Genomic DNA, 20725 nt, shown 5'->3' with positions numbered 1-20725 from the left:
CTTGCACCATATTGGATTATTCCCATTTGTCCCCACAGATTTCCCCGGGATCAATGGGAATTATTGGCATTTAGTAGGAAGAAATATTTTTAGAGAGAAGAAGAGAGATTTTGAGAATATCCCACTAGATTTGAATTGAACATTCGTATATAGCAATTGGACGTCCGTATATATAGCTATTGAGCGTCCGTATATAGCTATTGGCCGTCCGTATAAAGCTATTGTGCGTCCGTTCAATATAAACATATTATTATGTTGCTATTTTAACTGAAAGTTACGTTCGTGGTCTTTTCGCTTTAAATCTTATGGCTTATAAAGAATTTCACCCACGATAAACATTACTGTTCCGCTACCATCGCTTAAATTTCCTCCAATTTGGTAACATTTTTCATTACTGCTCCACTCCTATTAGCGTGATATTATATAGCTTATAGACTACCTCAATAAATGATCTATCCAACACTGAAAGAATCAAATCAATCAAATCGTACTAGTAGTTCCGGAGATTAGCGCGTTCAACCAAACAAACGAACTCTTCTGCCCCGTAGGTGATAGCTTGATAATATGTAGCCTATAGCCTGACCTGACCTCTTAGTAATATTCATGCAAAATTTCAAGTAAATCCATGCAGTAGTTTTTGAGTTTATGCCGGACGTACATACAGACAAACAGAAAAAAATTCTAAAAACTATATTTTTGGCTTCTATATCGATTGTAGATCACGCCTCAAGTATTCTTTAAAAAAAATTCAATAACTGCACGTAATTTTTTTTGTATTTTCACCGACTTTTTAAAGTTTTTAAATAAACTCGGGCTCCTAATGATACGCAACGCGTACACCTCCTACGGCGAATATATTGTTATAATTGCAGTCAGTGGTAAATAATATTATGATTGTGATCTATCGGTGCGAACGAGCTGGCAACGTCGCAGTTGTGGACGCCAAATACGCGGAGTCGGAGTCAGGAAATCTCCGAGTTATACGACTGTAAATATACGCGCGACAGCAGCGCCTCATCTGCGCTAAGATTTTTTCTCGAACTTTTTAATATATTATTGCAGCCATTTAAGCGATATTTTGGCATCTATCGATATTTGTCCTACGGTTTGTCAGGACCAATAGGACGTGAATGCCACTGGCTATCAAAGTGGCGTCCAGTATTCGGACGCCAAAAGCAGGTGGACGCCAGTTTAAATGCATTTTTGTCTTCAGAGGACGGCTGTTTGTTTGAGGGATAAATATATATATATATATATATATATATATATATATATATATATATATATACCATTACGCTAAGATCAATAGGAGCGGAACTGAAATTAAAAATTTTATAAAAATAGGAAAAAATGTAACGTAGAAGTTGCATCAGTCAGCAATTTCTACTAATATTATAAACGGAAGATGAAATAAGTTATAATTTACACGAAAGTTTGAAGAATGTATGTCTGTATGTTTGTTATTCTTTCACGAAAAACCTATTGTACGGATTTGTATGAAACTTTACAGTAATATGGTTATACATCAGAATAATACATGAGCTATAGAAATAAATACTTGTTTTAACGGGTGAAACCGCGCGGCACGGCTAGTATATAAATTCATCTCTACAGCCTTGCGAAAGGAGATCTTGTGAAGAACCGGTTGTTCAATGTAAAACCAGTTAAAGATGGCTAAATATTTAAATTTTACACTGCCAGTTAAATATTTTAACTAAATTCGTGCTTTTACTGCTTTTTAACTGTGTTTTAAAATGTAGTAACTGGAATTAAATAATATAAAAAACGGGAATATACTCGTAGATATATAAAAAAACCATTGTTTTCATTTTTAAAACAAATATATAAAAGAAAATTTAATAAAAAGCACTTCATTCAAGTAATTGAATAAAAAATCTTCGTAACATTAAATTGTTATATACCTATTCCTATACAAGTAATTCTATTTATGTAAGAAATGGCAATAGCAAAAACTTATTTAAAAGATACTAAATACAATATAAATATGTATACGATTTTTGTGTTATTCAAAAATTCATGACTACGCATCGTTACATAATATAATTATTGTACAAGTAACAATTTATCGATAAAACGAACAGTTCGAAAAAAAACAAAAAAAAATGTTGCAAAAAAACTCTACCTTTTTCAAATTATAATGTGTCCTCCCAATTAAGACAAATCTTACATTTAACAAAAAAAAAAAAAAAACCTTCGGTACTTTATTCTTTTTATAAATTTTGATGAGTCATTGTTATAAAAAAAATACTAGGTACCTCTCAACCTAAAATTCAAGCCGTTTTCGCGCCAAAAATACATAACATAAAACATCATGACATATTTCTCTTACTGATTACGATATTGTCCAATAGAAAGTGCGTAAATTGAAAACAAAAGTGTGTTCTATACTTTTTAAAGCTACATAACATGATCTAAGTGTAAAGGCCACTGCGTAGGCGCAAGGTCGTTGAAAGCAGATGACATAAGATGTCAAGAATCAAGTGGGAGTCACAAATTGATTCGATTGTTGGAAATATTTTCTATATTGTGTCGAATTGTTGCTATGGAAACGGTGTGTTACATGGTTACCATGGCAACGTAGGATCTGAAGAAATTATTGTTTTTTTTAACTTAAAAACAATAAGTTGAAAATTGAGGCTCCATATACTTTTCTTAGACAAAAAAGGTAAACATTTTTTTTTGTATAAAACAGAGGAAACAATTATTTTTTTTGTTTCATTTTCTCATAAATGTCATGTTATATTCGTCGGTCGTTCCGGTTGGCGATATTAATAAATAAGAAAAGCCTTTGTTTTTATTATGTAACTTTATAGAAGTAACGTAATTATCAAAATCAGTCCTGTAGTTCTAGAGCTTATGTGGTACAAACAAAAACTTTTAATTTTAGTGAAGTACATTAGATCCAATTGAAGTTGTTTCTGCAACTTAAAACATTTTACTTTGTAGATGCATAAGTAACCTCTGACATATACATTAACTTACTTTTAAAGTACATTTTTAAGAAGATTCATGAACATTTGAAAGTAGGCCGTTCAAATGTGGTATGATGTCCTTTTCTGTGGGTAATCCTTACTAAGAATCGTTACCAAAGATTTACTATAAGTCTGATTTGGATAATAAAATTTGCGTAATTGCATGATGTTTATATTAGCCAAATCCTATCCTATCCTATCCTTTTACAATAATTATAAATGCGAAAATTTATACATATATGTTTGTTACTCTTTCACGCAAATACTACTGAACCGATAACAATAGAATTTAGCACACATATAGAGGGTAACTTGGATTAACACATAGGATAGGTTTTATCACGGAAATTCCAAGAATACGGTAATTATGCGGGTTTTTCTTTGAAAGCTCGGGCGGAAAGCTAGTATAATATATTATGATATCTAAATACTATAATACATAGATATAATCGGAATGGCCTACGTGTATTAGTCATGTTGAAAAAATTTATTCATATTTGATTTAACACTTGCTGAGGTCATAGGTAATGACACAAACAAACATACAGACTGAAGGTTGCGTTTCTGTTTCGTTTATTTATATTTTTTATTATTATTCGGAAACTAAAAATTGTAGATGTAATATATGTATGTTACTTCCCCTTTTAGAATTTGAAATAAAGATATTTTTAAATTTATTATTAACTAGCTTTCCGCCCGCGGCTTCGCCCGCTTTGTCTAAAACATAATAAATTTTATACTAAAACCTTCCTCTTGAATCACTCTATCTATAACAAAAAACCGCATCAAAATCCGTTGCGTAGTTTTAAAGATTTAAACATACATAGGGACATAGGGACAGAAAAAGCGACTTTGTTTTATACTATGTAGTGATAGTATTATATTATCTGTGAAGTATTAATTTTTATCCGATCTAGATGAGGTTACATTTTTCGAGTTTATATTATGTACTTACGTAGCTTTCCGGCCGCGGCTTCACCCGCGTTTTCAAAGAAAAACCCGCATAGTTCCCGTTCCCGTCGGATTTCCTTGATAAAATCTATCCTATATGTTAATCCAAGTTACCCTCTATATGTGTGCTAAATTTCATTGTAATCGGTTCAGTAGTATTTGCGTGAAAGAGGAACAAACACACACGTACACATCCTCACAAACTTTCGCATTTATAATATTAGTAGGATAGGATTGGCCCATAGTTTTATGAATTTTAGTTTAGAGTCAACGACATTTGGGTTTGAAAAAGAATAAAGAGGAAAGTTTTAACTTTTTTCTAAAATCTGGTTTTTCTGTATTTTAATTTATTACGCTGTAGGTTTTTAATTTGTTGTTTTTTTTTTTTTTTAATTTCATCTGCTCTTGATGTTAATCTTGTAATATTTTTGATAAGAGGTCCTGAGTTTGATTTTTAACTTTTTATATAGAAACCTTATGTGAATAAGTAACTATATAAAAAGATTTGATATTAATTTTTTGTAGAAATAAACTAGGTACGTGTTCTTATTTATTTATTTGTTTAATATTCAAAGATTTTGTTAATCTCAACCGGGAATCGAAGCTAGAACCTTTCGGTTCTTAGTTCTAACCATCCTGTATTAACCACTGTATAATGCGACAGTATAATTATTAATTAATAATTGAGTTAAAGTTTGAATTAATTTTGAAAAAATGTTTTTATGTTTTTATATGTTTTTCTTAGACAAATATGGTCATGGTTCTGTTTGCTATAATTTTAATTCACATTAATATGATAGTGGGCGATAATTCGTTCCATATTAAATTGATGAACCTTATTCGAAGATAAATAGTCTGAGTCAGACAGAAGCAAGGACTATATATAGATATGCGTAGGTTTGAAGGCGAAATTGTCTTTGGTTAGGTCATTTAGGTATAGTTTCGTCATTGTGTTGGCGTTTAGTTCCTGTAAGGATTTGGATATTAATTGATTTAAAGGCAAAGATTTACAGTTTAAAGTTATTGAAGTGAAACTTCTTTATCGGGGTTGGAAAAAAATTTAGTGTAACATTTTTTCGTTACGCGTGACATTTTTACGTTACGCGCCATCTTTAACTTATTTTTAAAAAAATAATTTACTATATGCAATTTTACAGAAATACGTCGTCGAATCACGCGTGGTAGGGATAAGAAAAAGATGGCGCGTAACGGAAAAATGTCACGCTTAACGAAAAAATGTTATAGTTACACTAAATTTTTTTCCAACCCCGATAAAGAAGTTTCACTTCAAAAATCTCCTTATCTACGAACCGCAAGTAATACCTACTTACGCATATAAATTGGTTATTTTTCATTTAACAAGAAAGAAAAACCATTAATTAATAGTATATGTTCGAAACTTCAAAAACCAACAAAATAATTTTAACTCATAAAAAAGTTCATAGTCAAATAAATATAAAACACGAAAAAAACTTTATTTTAAGATATGATGTAATATAACTTTGACCAGTCATGTTTTTTTTTAATTCTCATAACCTATGCAATACACGCTTATCAAATTTCCCTATATTTAAGGAAAAACGCCCAAACCAATTTATCAAAAACAACCTTATTACAACGCACTAAGAGTTAGATTCGCAAAGCAAATGTCAAAACTATAGAAAAATCATCACAAAACAAACATTTAGGTGGTCTTTATTCAATTGGAATAGAGTTGAAAATCGAAGTAAAAAATAAAAGAATTGCAGTGAAACCTTGAACTATTGATTTGGTGATTTGTTTTTTCTTAAATTTAAAAACCGAGTTTTTAACAAAAGGACATGTTAGAATTAACTTATTAGCGTAACCAGGTTTAAGATATACAGGGTGTCCCACTGTTGGTATACTAAGCGCAAAGGAGGTTATAGTTTTGCATACGCTGAGTACGTAAAAAATACTTATAAAATTCCAGACGCATTTTTTTTTCAAATAGATTAATTCTAAAAACTCTATGTTTACACCCATAACAAGCAACCGCCCAACTATGCCACCAGCACGTGAGCTATCGTTTAAGATTATGTTTTCATTGACAAAATGCTCACAGTAGAGAAGCGGTATATGCCGGCTGCTCGAAGCTAGAGAAGAAAACATGGATTTTCAGGAAAAATTTAGCAAAAATTTTTTGACTTAATTTTGTTGTTTAAGTATTTTTTACGGGAACAGTGTATGCAAAACTACAAGTCCCTTCGCGCTTAGTACCTATACCAATAGTGGGACACCCTGTATAGCTTTTTTTTAAATATGAGAGCAGGTAACTGAGCAGGTGGATCACCTAATGAGGTGACACCACCGCCCATGAGCACTCACAAAGTTACCTTTGTGAGGCTGTTACCGGCTGTCGAAGATGGATGTAGCTGAAGAGTTTGTTTGTTTGAACGCGCTAATCTTATGAACATGTCCGATTCGAAAAATTATTTCACTATTAGATAGTCCTTTATCGAGTATCGGTAGTAAAGTTAACAAAGTAGAATAATATAGTATGTATACATATAATAACTTGTTCCAAAAGCTATAATCATTAATTATATTTGATAGTAGAATTTAGATAAAAGCAGTATGTTTAATTTGTTTATTTAATTAACCGGTCGCGAATATTACCATTTATTCACTAAGGGCCGATTTTTCAATGCTTGGATAAAACTTATTCGTCGAATAATGTATAATACTACCATTTTAAAAACGTATTCTAATTGCCCGTATTTGACAGTTTACTTGACATTTTAATATTATCGTGTAACACTTTATTGGACGGATAAGTTTTATCCAAGCATTGAAAAATCGGCCCTAAATATAATTAAATTTATACATATATTAATATGTTAATGAATAAGGATAGCTGTTTGTTTATTTGATTAAATCTGAATATTTTATTAATGGCGGTTTATTAATGGCATGTAGGTTTTTTCACGATCATAAAACTATAAACTTTGATTTTGAATCAATAAAAAATATTTATGGCTTTTTGAATTAACAAAAGGATACAATTTCAATTAACTATGTGACTACGCGTTTATCACATTCTGAATTATAATTGCGAGAAATAGATTTTCAAACTCAAAAAAGAAAATTTAAATAAGAAATGTACATTACAATAACTTAAATAAATCTTACGCAAATTATTTCACAAAAATATCTAGTATACTGAAATAGAATTAATCTCAATGTCCAAATGAAATTAATATAAATTTCTATTGTTCACAGATAAAATGAAGCCACTACTTCAAACAGTGGTGGTCATATGCCTGCTTATAGGCGCCCAAGCACACCCAGAAAATATCGAAGATGTCAAAGAATTACCCCAAACCAAAGAACCAGTAGTCGAGGCTGAAGAATCAGAACCAAGCACACGAGTAGAGCGTTGCTCAACATGTGGCCCGCTTAAAATTAACTCGCCTAAAGAAGTATTGGCAGCGCTTCAAGCGATTCCAGGATCTGAAGTACACACGCAACAGTCCTTCGAAGGCTGCTCAAGCGAAAAAGGCTGCGCTGGCGTCAAAGTAAAAGATGGCCAGGTCATCCAAAGATACGGAAACACAGACGCGTTCAAAGCCGCTGAAGCAGCTGATGTCAACAACGAATTTAATTTCTTAGCCGCTGGAGCGCTTGCCAACCCCTTCTGGTGGATGGGCCAAGACTCACCGTTCAAAACGGGCGGTAATTTCCAGAAATTCAGCAAACAAAGCTCAAGCTATACGACCGGAGGTGCTGCTGGCAATGCAGGTCTCGATGCATCTTTGAACCTCGCTGGCAACCCATTCTTAAACGGTCAATTCGCAAACGCTGGGTTCACTGGACAAGGCGGTAAACCTGGATCTTCTTTCCAATCATCTTCTTTCGAATCGTCATACAGTTCGAAGGGAGACCTTGATTTGTCAAAGAATCCGTTCCTTAACGGTGGTTTCAAGGGACAGGGTGGTTTGGGACAAAATGCGTTCGCTCAAGGCGCAAACTCGAACTTCGGAGGAGCTAACTTCGCTTCTCAAAGCGGTTTATCCAGCTTTGGCGCACAAAGTGGGTCAAATGGTTTCGGTGCACAGGCTGGACAAAATGGATTTGCTGCACAGGGTGCACAAAACGGATTTGCTGCACAGGGTGCACAAAACGGATTTGCTGCACAGGGTGCACAAAACGGATTTGCTGCTCAGGGGGGACAGAGCGGCTTTGGTGCTCAGGGTGCATCAAACAGCTTCGGTTCTCAGTCTGGAAGCAGTTACGGATCCCAGAGTGGAAGCAGCTACGGCTCGCAAAGCGGCAGCAGCTTCGGATCCCAGAGCGGCTCAAGCAGTTTCGGATCCCAAAGCGGTTCGAGCTACGAATCTCAAGGATCATTTGTTAACGGCGGTGGATACACGGGATCCTCTCCCCGTCCGTTCGCGGGAACACCTGGAGTGACAATAAACACACAGAAATCCGAATTCGACTTCGACCAGCAACAACAAACTCAACAGAATATCGATGAGCTGTTCCAAGGGAGTGGTAATGTGCAGGAGACCGGTGACTTTCAGCAAACGTGTGCTGGCCAGGGATACATTTGCGTGCCGAAAGCACAGTGCAACAATGGTGTTGTGAGCGGCAATGGTGCTAATCTGCTGCAGGCTAGAACTAAGGTAAGGATAGTTTAATTTCTAATATACGCTATTTTGTATAAATATATTTTTTATGAAAAACATGTTATAGTAAAACAAATGCTTACAAAGCAAATACAAAATGACTAGTTGCGGGCAGACTTTGCAGTATTATTTTTTTAAAGTTAAAGTTATTATTTTAAAGGTAAATATAATTACATGGTGGTAGATATTGGCATGAGTAGTTAAAAAAGGATATACTACTTTTTGTCACAAAAATACAATTTCTACTATCCTATAAAATGTACATAAATTAATTAATTAAAATAACGACAACCTTTTATCGACCACAAAAACGTGCTAGAACATTTCAGTACATTTCCATAATAAAAAACGTTTATTATTTGCATACATGTCCAATAAAAACGTGTTTTTTTTAATTTCGCCACACTTGACCTCTAGAATTTTGACCGCGTGTAACCCATCATCAAATTGACCGCGCAGACCGCTGCTTAACGCGAACCTTTACGCAAAATTTATCGATTAGATAATATCTATCTATACTTATGAAGCTGAAGAGTTTGTTTGTTTGTTTGAACCCGCTTATCTCAGGAACTACAGGTCTGATTTGAAAAATTCTTTCGGTGTTAGATAGCCCATTAATTGAGAAAGGCTATAGGCTATATATCATCACTCTAAGACCAACAGGAGCGGAGCAATGCGTGTAAAACCGCGGGGCACGGCTAGTTAGATAATACCCATGGTTTTCACATAAATGTTTTGACCGTTCGCAAAATAAACTATTGTTAACACTTAATCAGCTATTATATTCGTTATAGGTAAACTTTTGACCTCTCAAAAGCATGGTGTAATAAAAATAATTGAAGTTTTAGAAAGGTCATGTGATTAAATGTCAAAATCGAGTAGGTATGTGAGGCCGTGGATGAATCATATATTGATTGCCTTTTTTAATTGTTCGTATTTTTTAATTAGAGGTAGAACAACGGTTGTTTGATTTAGAGTTGAAGCTAATACAATAATAATGAAAGAAAGAAAATAAATTAAATTAAACTGTAATATTGACATGATTTTAAAAGAGCATCTATGGAGTTATTTCTTGCCGGTCCTTCTCCATAGACACTGCTTTCCGAATCGGTAGTAAATATTAAAAATATGTAATGACGATTCAAAAGTGCTTCTCTAGTAATTAATTGTTTGAGCTTGAAAGACGAAATATTTATATAGACATTTAGGTAAAAATGCTGATAGATTTTCTGTTAATACAAATGTTATAAAGACGCCATTTTGAAGACTATAATTATCTTATGAAAAATATTTAACGTTATCTGGGATTTATGATAGTACTAGCTTTCCGCCTGCGGCTTTGCCCGCGTTTTCAAAAGCCGCATTCCCGTCGGATTTGCGGGATAAAACTTATCCTATGTGTTAATCCAAGTTACCCTCTATATGTGTGCTAAGTTTCATTGTAATCGGTTCAGTAGTATTTGCGTGAAAGAGTAACAAACACAAACACACACATCCTCACAAACTTTCGGATTTATAATATTAGTAGAAAAATAATATACCTAACCAATATGGATATCAAAAATTAACGAGTTAAATAAACTTTGGAATCAAATTAAACTTCAAAGCACATTAAACTGGTTTTATCCTAAAAATATCGATTAAATAATGAATTCAAAAAAGATAATAAGTCATTAATATACACTGAATAAATTAAATTAAATTTGTTTTTATAAAAGAGTCATTCACCGTATTTTTTGATACATACCTGTTCATAATTATTATACTAATATTATAAAGCTGAAGAGTTTGTTTGTTTGAACGCGCTAACCTCAGGAACTATTATCCGATTATCCGATTTGAAAAAATATTCTGTCGGTGTTAGATAGCCCATTCATCGAGGAAGGCAGGCTATAGATATAATATCATCACGCTTCAACAGGAGCGGAGCCCTGTGGGTAGCAGGGCACAGCTAGTACATAATATATAGTGATCTTTTTTCGTTTGTTATAAAAAGTAAAATTCCAGTTACGACAAAAAGTAATTTTTGATTCAAAAAACAAGGAGCTATCTATACATACATACTATATCAAAATCGATACAGTGTTTCACACGTGATAACGTAACATACAATACTAATCTTGTTATGAAATTATAAAAACCTTGACAGATAAAATGACAACCGTATTGGATTATAGAAAATATACAATAACTCTATTGACAGTACTATTGCAATTTTTAAAGTTCATTGTACTTAAATGTCAGATTTCTTACATTTATTATAAAAAGAACTTACTAAATAGTAACTACGTTTCGTTATCATGGCGTCTATGAAATCATAATAATATTCTTTACCCGTTATATCTCCTACTAGCTGTGCTCCGCGGTTTCACAAGCATTGTTCCGCTCCTGTTGGTCTTAGCGATATATAGACTTCCTCGATAAATGGGCAATATAACAATGAAAGAATTTTTCAAATCGGACCAGTAGTTCCTGAGATTATCGCGTTCAAACAAACAAACTCTGCTGCTTTATAATATTAGTATAGATTACACCATCTAATAAATAATATAGTTAGTTAAAAAAACGCGCTTAAGTCATCAAATTAAATAGGATATCTTACGGAGCATTAACATCAAACGAACATAGAGCCTAGAGCTAGAGTAAGAGCATTCTTTCGTGATCTTTTAGTGTAAACGAAAACTCGTATTCAGTGTTGTTCAGTATTAGAACATTGCATAGAATCTTTTCGAACGCACTAAGAACAACGAAAGAATGCTCTACGCCTGTTTACATCAAAAGAATTTGACATAGTGAGGTTAGGAGTGGTTAGGATGAGCATTCGCTTGTTTGATGTAAATGCACTGTTACACTGAAATGATTTTTCAAATCGGACCTGTAGTTCCTGAGAATAGCGCGTTCAAACAAGCTCTTCAGCATTATAATTTACTAGCGGTCCGCCCCGACTTCGCCCGTGGTACATATTTACGTTTTCTCTAGATAAGAACCTTCCTCGTACTTCAAGGAATATAATAAAAAAATAATTATCGAAATCGGTCCACCCGTTCACGCGTGATGCCGTGACCAATAAAAACGGGTTTCATTTTTATATAATATATACAGACTAGCTTTCCGTCCGCGGTTTCACCCGCTTTGTCTAAAACCTAATAAATTATATACTAAAATCTGCCTCGAGAAATACTCTATCTATTAAAAAACCGCATCAAAATCCGTTGAGTAGTTTTAAGGATTCAAGCATACATAGGGATATAGGGACAGAGAAAGCGACTTTGCTTTATACTATGTACTTTTTATGTAGTGATATATAGATGGAAAAAGAAATCACGAGACTTAAAGTAATTATTCATTCATATACTGGTTTGTTTTCGACCGTATTCCATATATATATAATATTGTTAACAGTCGAGGGGTCAACCGTTATAGTGTGTCAAATTTTGCAATATATCGGTATGTAAACATGTAGACGTCGCAATTTCTAGTAACGTCAGCAAAACAGGTTTTTAATTTTATTACCTATATTTAATCCATACTAATATTATAAATGCGAAAGTAACTCTGTCTGTCTGTCTGTTACTCAATCACGCCTTAACTACTGAACCAATTTGTATGAAATTTGGTATAGAGATATTTTGATACCCGAGAAAGGACATAGACTACTTTTTACCCCGGGAAATAGGATAGGTTTTATCCCGGAAATCCCACGGGAACGGGAACTATACGGGTTTTTCTTTGACTGCGCGGGCGAAGCTGCGGGTGGAAAGCTAGTACGGTAATAAATGTGTTTGCAGTGCTATTTAAGATTAACTACAGCAATCAATGTGAACACTATTATTAAAGTCACTAGCTTTCCGCCCGTAGCTTCGCCCGTGTTCAAAGAAAAATCCGCATAGTTACCGTTCCCCTGGGATTTCTGGAATAAAACCTAGGATAGGTTTTATCCAAGTGTGTTAATCCAAGCTACTATCTGAGTGAGTTTGTTTGTACTCTTTCACGCAAATACTACTATACCGATTACAATGAAATTTAGCCCACATATAGAGGGAAATGTGGATAAATACATAGGATAGGTTTTATCCCGGAAATCCCACGGGAACGGGAACTATGCGGGCTTTTCTTTGAAAACGCGCGATGCCGCGGGCGGAACCATAATAACTGGAATTTATTATGACAAAACTCTACTTATCAAAAACTAAATACCTACATATCATACAAATATCTATTTTGACGATCAAATGTACATTCTCACAAAAAAACACAATTGAATTTTTAAATGTTTTTGCTGACGCTACCTCGGTGTAATGTCTACTGACAGTAATAAAACACAGATATTTACACGTATTACATAATCTGTTAAGTTACTGCTATCTACGTTTGAAAAATATGATATTGGAGACTCGATAGCTCAGTGGTTGGTGACACTTTCTTACGACAGAGGCTGTGGGTTCAATTTTGAAAATAAAATATAGAGATGTAGAGATATCATGTCTGGATGTTTATTCGTATTTTTAAAAAGCAGTGGTCCGTTTTTTATACTATAGCGGTCTGCCCCGGCTTCGTTCGAAGTATAATATAACATCAGGGATAAAGTATTTACCATCGGTAAAATATTTTTTTGCAATAAAGATAATATAATGAAATAATATATTATGTAAAGATTTACCTACTTATGAGTTGTTTAAATTTGTAGTATCGTAGTTTAGTTTCTTTATAGTGTGAAAAAAGATGTCTGCATAGACCAGGAGTCAGTCATTTTTTCTTTTTGTTACATAAACACTGATCGATGTATAATTAAAAATTAATAATGACAAAATAAACGGAAGTTATCAAATGACGTCGGTAATTAAAACTATAATCACGAAAACAATGGACGATTATCATAGCAAACTTCACACGGCTAAGAATTAATATAATCTATGTATATCTTTTAATTGCGTTGTAAAAACCCCTTTATATCTGTTTACATGTTTATTAAGTTTTTAATCAATCGAATTAATTGCATCTTTGTCTCTAAATAACAAGAAGAAAAAATTAGGTACATTTAAAATTTGTAAACATGTTTGTACAAAGTTTCTAGCTGACCCGGCAAACATTATTACTCTTATCACTTAGGGATATGAAAAATAGATGATATCCGATAGACAGACCTGCGGTATTTGCAAAATTTTATGGAAATCGGTCAAGCCGTTTCGGAGGTTATCTTCAAATACCGTGATACGAGAATTTGATATATGTATTAGAATACAAGAATTAAAAACTGCATATACAGCATTAGGTACCTCCTAGGCTAACGCTTCTTTAAAATATGCTATTTCATGCCTTCTTCTTAAAGTTGAAAGTCGAACTTACGGCGGCGAACGTGAGCATTATTCCCTCTAGAGACCCTGATAAACTTAGTATGCCACGTTGTAAAACTGCGCTTTACTCTAAAAGTGGGCCTATCATGCTCATAAAAATATTTAACCGTGTAAACCAAAAAAATAATGTATTTAAAAATAAACTGAAGAAATGGTTGATCTTAAATTGTTTTTATAGCATAAAAGAATTTTTTGACTATAAATGTTAATTATTATAATTATATGCATAGCCCTAAAATGTAATTATAGTGGAATGTTATTTGTCAATTAATTGTAAAGTAATTTTATTTCAATATTGTATTTAATTTAAATTGAGACAGTATTTGCATGCTTTAGACTAAGCAAAACATGATGAACAATCGAAATATTTTGACAACTCTATGTGCCATGTTTTAAGCAAATAAATATTATATTTATTTATTACTAAATATGGTACTACTAGCTTCGCACCATGACTTTACCCAATTTTAATTATACGAGTCCCAATCCTTACACGAAAAAAAAAATATTTTGTAAATGTATAATATGCTTATAATGTGAAATGTAAGTTATTTCAAGCTAAAGTTAATTTTATTTAGATGAATTTTCATATTATGTAAAGATCATATTGGTAATTTTAATCCGATTTTTCGTGTACTTAATATTTTGTAAACTCCGACAGATTTCAAGCTAATTTACAAATACGCGGTCTAGTGTAATCTGTGGTCTTGTAGTCTCAAGTCTATTTAAAACGGTTCAAATGAAATAAATCGCATTTTAAACCCAGTTTAATGCCACGATGTTTACATTTACATCGATCTCTGTCTATATAATTACTCTTATCAATATAAAGAACATGACTCTTTGTTTCACTTCATGTTATCATTTAAAATTTCCCATGCTTGGATTTTTCCTTTCAATCGTTTCTTATTATAACTAGTATAAGTGGATGATTGTTTTTAATATCTATTTTTCTGTGTTTTTCTAGTTTAATTAAATTGTAAAGAAACTAGCTTCCACCCACGACTTTGTACGTGCACCGTTTTTCCCCGTTCCCGCAAGAATTTCGGGAAATCCTTTCTTAGCGGATGCCTACGTCCTAACATCTACCTGCATGCCAAATTTCAGCCCGATACGTCCAGTGATTTGGGCTGTGCGTTGATAGATCACTCTATCAGTCACCTTTGAGTTTTATATATATATATATATATATATATATATATCTATATATATACATATATCTATATATATACATATATATATATATATATAGGTTAGGAACACATTAGTAGATAAAACCTTATTAGATACTACTGTAGTTGCGCCCCGCCTATCTACTGTTACTTATAATGTCATTGGCAGAGATAGATCATAGTGTAAACTAACATAGGCTACTTTTAATAAAGTACCACGAGTGAAGCCGCGGGCTGCAGCTTCTATTTCACAATATGATAGAAATTTTGCACTATGCTATTATGTAAATTCTGATACTGTATTTGTTGACACATGTCAAATTTCGACACAACTTTTGACATCAACATTATAATGAGAATTACATTGGTATAGTATAACGAGCTAGCTTTAGTCTGTGGTAGTTTAAAAAATACTATTATGAAAGTGTTTGTATGTTTGATTCTTCTGTCAAGAAATGGTTGATCAGATATGTACGAATTTTGGTAGAGTGATAGATTATTTCTTAGATTAGTACCTACACTGGTAATTTTCATTTATGTAGTTATTTACGCAGATTTGATTTAAATTTTCCGTTTTCTTTGCCTGCTGAAATAAATTTGAAGAAAAGCATAATATTACTAGCGGTCCGCCCCGGCTTCGCCCGTGGTACATATGAAAAATAGATGTTGGCCGATTCTCAGACTTACCCGATATGCACAGAAAATTTCATGAGAATCTGTCCACCCGTTTCGGAGGAGTATGCAGACTAACATTGTGACACGAGAATTTTATATATAAGAAGATGTATATTGGTAGGTACATACTATTTATTTATTTATCAATTTAGTATACCACACCAAGTAAAATATTTACAATCATACGAAATGTATTAACACGGTAGGCGGTCTTATCGCTAACTAGCGATCTCTTCTAGACTGCCCAAGGTAAGAGATAATGAAGAAAAAAAAAACTATCTTATCTTCTGAAAAAAATAAAATTAACTATAAAAATTAGACTGAAATTTAACTCATAAAGTAAAATTTCATTCCGGTGTTTACTCTACATTGCATATCTTAAAGTACATTGCATATCTTGTGTGCATTAATGTACTAGTGTAAACACGTAAGAAGTTAAACTTCTTTATGACCTTATTTTTCAAAAAATAATTTACTATATGCAACTTTACAGAAATACGTCGAATCACGCGTGGTAGGGATAAGTAAAACAAGGCGCGTAACGGAAAAATGTCACGCGTAACGAATAAATGTTACACTAAATTTTTTTCCAACCCCAATAAAGAAGTTTCACTTCAATAAAAACTTTCCACCAAGCCTTGACCGGGTTTAAAAGATTCGCGATAAAATTTCGACTTAGCATAACTTACTTACTGACTTAGCATACGATAAATCCTCTTTGTAATACGAAAACAAACATAATATAATATGTACTTTTGAATTATATTTTTGAAGTGAAACTTCTTTAGGCGCGTTGAGAGTAAAGTTTTAAGGTCGCGTCATGGCAATACCGTCACGTCATTAAGTAAGGCGACGATTTTAGCATCTTTGAATCTTGCCAAAGAAGTTTCACTTTTGACTCGTGTGCTCAGCACGCACTCTCTTTTTTATTTGTTTGGTAAAATAAATTATTAAATAAATACATATCTTGCGATAGCTAGAGTGTATGTACACTCTGATATATTATCAAGAAGAAAACCCACTGTATAACTATAGTTACTAATAAAATAAATCTGAAGTTTGTTTGTTTGTACAAGCTAATCCCACGAATTAGATGTTCAAAAAGTCAAATTATTTTTGAAGTGAAAACTTCTTTAGCAGCGTTGGGTATAAAATCTTATAAACTCGCGTCAGGACACGTGGCCTGATCGAAAAAGCGTAAGACGGACTTTTTTTTTTAAGCCCTTATATTCCATGCGTAAGACGGATACCATTCCAAAATTTCAAACATGCTGAACGTTAATAATCAAGTTTTCACTTCTGCCGGCACTCCCGGAGTGCAACCTGTCTTTTTTTATATTTGACAATTTATCGAGAAACGCTATAGGCTATATAATATTCAAACTCAAAAATTTAACATATTATTAGTTTTAGCATAGGTTTTAGGTAGTATATAATTTGTTAAGTTTTACATAAAGCGGGTGAAGCCGCGCGCGGTAGCTTATCCATAATACTAATATTATAAATTTATAAATGCGAAAGTAACTCCGTCTGTCTGTCTGTTACTCAATCACGCCTAAACTACTGAACCAATTTGCATGAAATTTGGTATGGAGATATTTTGATACCCGAGAAAGGACATAGGCTACCTTTTATTGCGAAATACATATGTACCACGGGCGAAGCCGGGGCGGACCTCTAGTATTTATATATATTTGATTGCTTAGCGCCATTAAAATAATACTGACAAATAAACTAATGTTCAAAGGATGTAAGCATGAAGATAACTACTGTTTATAATTCTAATATATTGATAATAATGATAATAAATGGCTGTGATCAGACGCTAAAGGTTTCCGAGATTCTGCGTAGATATGGCGTAAACATACGAAAATATACAAGACTTTGTTAATGATCTTCTCTGTGGTGTAGTGGTTTGGCTTTCGACACGGTATAGGGTTCTATCTCATTTGATTTATTATTAAAAAAAACAGTCTTCAACTGGCACATTATATGTTTGGTAACTACCACTATTTACTAAGTAGATACTTTTAATAAATAAACAAGCAGTCGTCAACTAGTACCTACATAATAATATGGTTAGTAGGTAACTTACAAGAAAAATCGGTGAAAAATATGAAATGCATCATACATACATGACTGTAAAGATAACATATAGGTACTAACTTTTATAATTATAGGAACTTAACATAAAAATGAGATAGATAAACTATAATATACAACCAGGTTATCAACAGACTATCGTCAAACATATTTATTACTTCATTCACCCTTATATTTTCGCGGCAAAAAATATTCCACAGATAACCAAATCTTAGAGCCTATACGCACTATGCGGGTAGCCGCATTGCGGGTAGCCGTCCGGCTGACCGCAAGCACAATTATGTACGTAATATTCATTTCTATGCGCACTGCGATGCGGCTACCGCAGACCGCACAGTGCGCATAGAAATGAATATTACGTACATAATTGTGCTTGCGGTCAGCCGGACGGCTACCCGCAATGCGGCTACCCGCATAGTGCGTATACGCTCTTAGTAAATTTCAAGATATAACCACTGTACGTAAATTACGATTGATTATATTTAGAAATAATTTATAAAACCAGTATTTAAATCACATTAAATACCCAAATACACTATTAATCAATAAATAAAATCAATTGCAACAGCTGACTTGTCAAAGGTCGCCATTTTGAAATATGGCTGCCAGCATAGATTATTTTTGTCAATAATTTTGCATGGTATTGCCGAATGTATAATACACCGGTTTAAATTAGATTCTTTTTTGTGAAGCAATTTTGTATCATAAAATTGCAATACATTTTAGATTGTGTACTTTTGAAATTTCACAATGTGTTTAGATGTCGCTTTTTAACTATAGTGCCTAAAATATTAATAGGTATATCAGAAAAAATACGACAAGAACTAAGAATATTTTGTCATTTTGGTAACCTTAGTCTAAAATAATATTTAGTATATAAGTAATATGCAATACTTGTGATTTAATGAAATTTTATTTAATTATAAAATTCATTCATATTTTTAAAGGTATTTCCAATATAAAATAATGCCAAGTTTGCTAAAATATACTTAAGTAGGTAGATATATATTGCAGAAGTTTTCTGTGAATAATTCGTACAATAATATTTGCAAATACCAATTTGTAGGATCAAATTTATCTCTAAATATTTAATGCAATTATTGATATCTTCATCAAATACATAACTATTATTCAACTATATTTATTCTCATCTAAGTTTATTATTTACTCAACTCTTCAATCAAATAGATGTACCTACTAATAAAGTAAATACGAAAGTTTTGATGTTTGTATTTGGCTTCACAAAAACTGTAGAACTGAATTGAATGAATTTTGGTGTGTAGATAGATTATTATTAGAGAGAATAATACTTCTTTAGTTCGACTTTCGATATGATCATCTGGACATATCAAGGAATAACTGTAGCGATTTTCAAAACTACACGAATTATTTCCGCTAATGGCCCATTTTCGGCTTAATTCTCTCGGGCTATTTGCTAAGTTGGCATTTGCGTATTATGATAATTTTACCTATAAACTATATCTATGCATTGAATCATAGCTTATCAATATTAAGATTTATCCATGGTATATCGAATAAATCTAATTGACAGTTAGATTGACGCCATCTTGATTTATTTTGACAGCAGTGTTGCAATATTATATTTGCGAAAATGCCTATTTCTCATGGCTTGAAAAGGTAAACATAGCATATTGTCAATAGCGTACGACAGGCATGTTTAATGCTTAAAGTATACAAAATTGATGTATTTAACTGTATAATGAATAATATATTATTATTTATTAATATGTTGTGAAATTTATATTTTATGAATTAAGGATCGATACTGTAAGATTTTCTCTCGGATATATCGAATGATCTTCTTTTTGATGCTAAAAATATATACGAAAATATTGAGATACTTTTTTTAATTTATGCTTATTATTAAGCATTAATTCAAAACAAGGAAATTAAAAAGAAATGATCGTGCCATTGATCATTTATTTTTGTTTTTTAAAATGGGACATAGTAAAAAATTGGTTGTCTGTAAAGTCGGTTTACTGACGATAGTTGAACGTGACAACGGCCGATTGTGCTTCTTTGTCGCTCGTTCCGCGCTCTCGCTTACACTTCAAGCCTTACATGGAACGCCTCAGAGCGAGGTAACGCCGCATGAGTCATGTTTTTTCGTGCGTGCAGCCGGCTCTATCGAATTATCAGACGTTGTCACGTCAAAAAAAACATTAAAGATAGACATACTAGTATATTATCTGTGATAGAGAGCTACATTATTCCGTAACAATGACTATATTATTTTTCATGTTTATCCTTTTTATGAACACGCTTCACCAGTATGTTTGTATGACTTGTTTGCAATCGACACATTTAAACTGTATTTTGACCTATTTTAAAGGGACAGATTTAATTCAAACTTTGTACATTTATCAAGGATCGGTGACAATACAATAATTTCATGAGTTTTTGCGTGTTTTTTTAGCTCTATTGATTATTATAACCTGACTGAGTTACGGTATTTAGCTAATAATTGAAAAGGTATCTCTGTTTAGTAATTGCTTTTACTTTCAGTTATATAATTAATATATTATATAGACTAGAGTGGTGGGTATCATGAATAGCTCATTAGAAAAGTCGGTTAAACTGCTTACGTCATGTAAATCAGTTGTTAATTATAGTATGTGTTAGACGTTGATGAATGAACGGAACATCAAACTTGGGACTATTTAAAACAAGTACAGTTATGTAGAAAAGTGATATATTAGTACTACTTTCTTTTTTTTGACCGATGAACGTAAATAAAAGTATGATGTACCTTTTTTTCCTATATACATAATATGTGTTGTTAAATTTTGAATATGAATGTATGCGTT

The 20725-nt window shown here is 32.7% G+C and overlaps 1 protein-coding gene across 2 annotated transcripts in view; it reads left to right on the top strand.

The window, feature by feature from the left end:
• The window catches only part of LOC149895768 (uncharacterized), a 65311-nt gene that overhangs the window by 15767 nt on the left and 28819 nt on the right, over nt 1–20725 (top strand). For both annotated transcript variants that reach the window (XM_090118681.1, XM_090118680.1), the window contains exon 2: nt 7185–8590. In XM_090118681.1, coding sequence (XP_089974807.1) covers nt 7190–8590 — 1401 coding nt within the window. In that variant the 5' untranslated portion in view covers nt 7185–7189. The remainder of the gene's footprint in view (nt 1–7184; nt 8591–20725) is intronic.

The sequence above is a fragment of the Colias eurytheme genome, chromosome 30 (genome assembly GCF_061535395.1).
Source record: "Colias eurytheme isolate Ceu_HAF_F1 chromosome 30, ilColEury1 Martin Lab GWU primary, whole genome shotgun sequence".
NCBI classification, from domain to species: Eukaryota; Metazoa; Arthropoda; class Insecta; order Lepidoptera; family Pieridae; genus Colias; species Colias eurytheme.
This window is presented reverse-complemented; position numbering and strand designations above follow the sequence as displayed.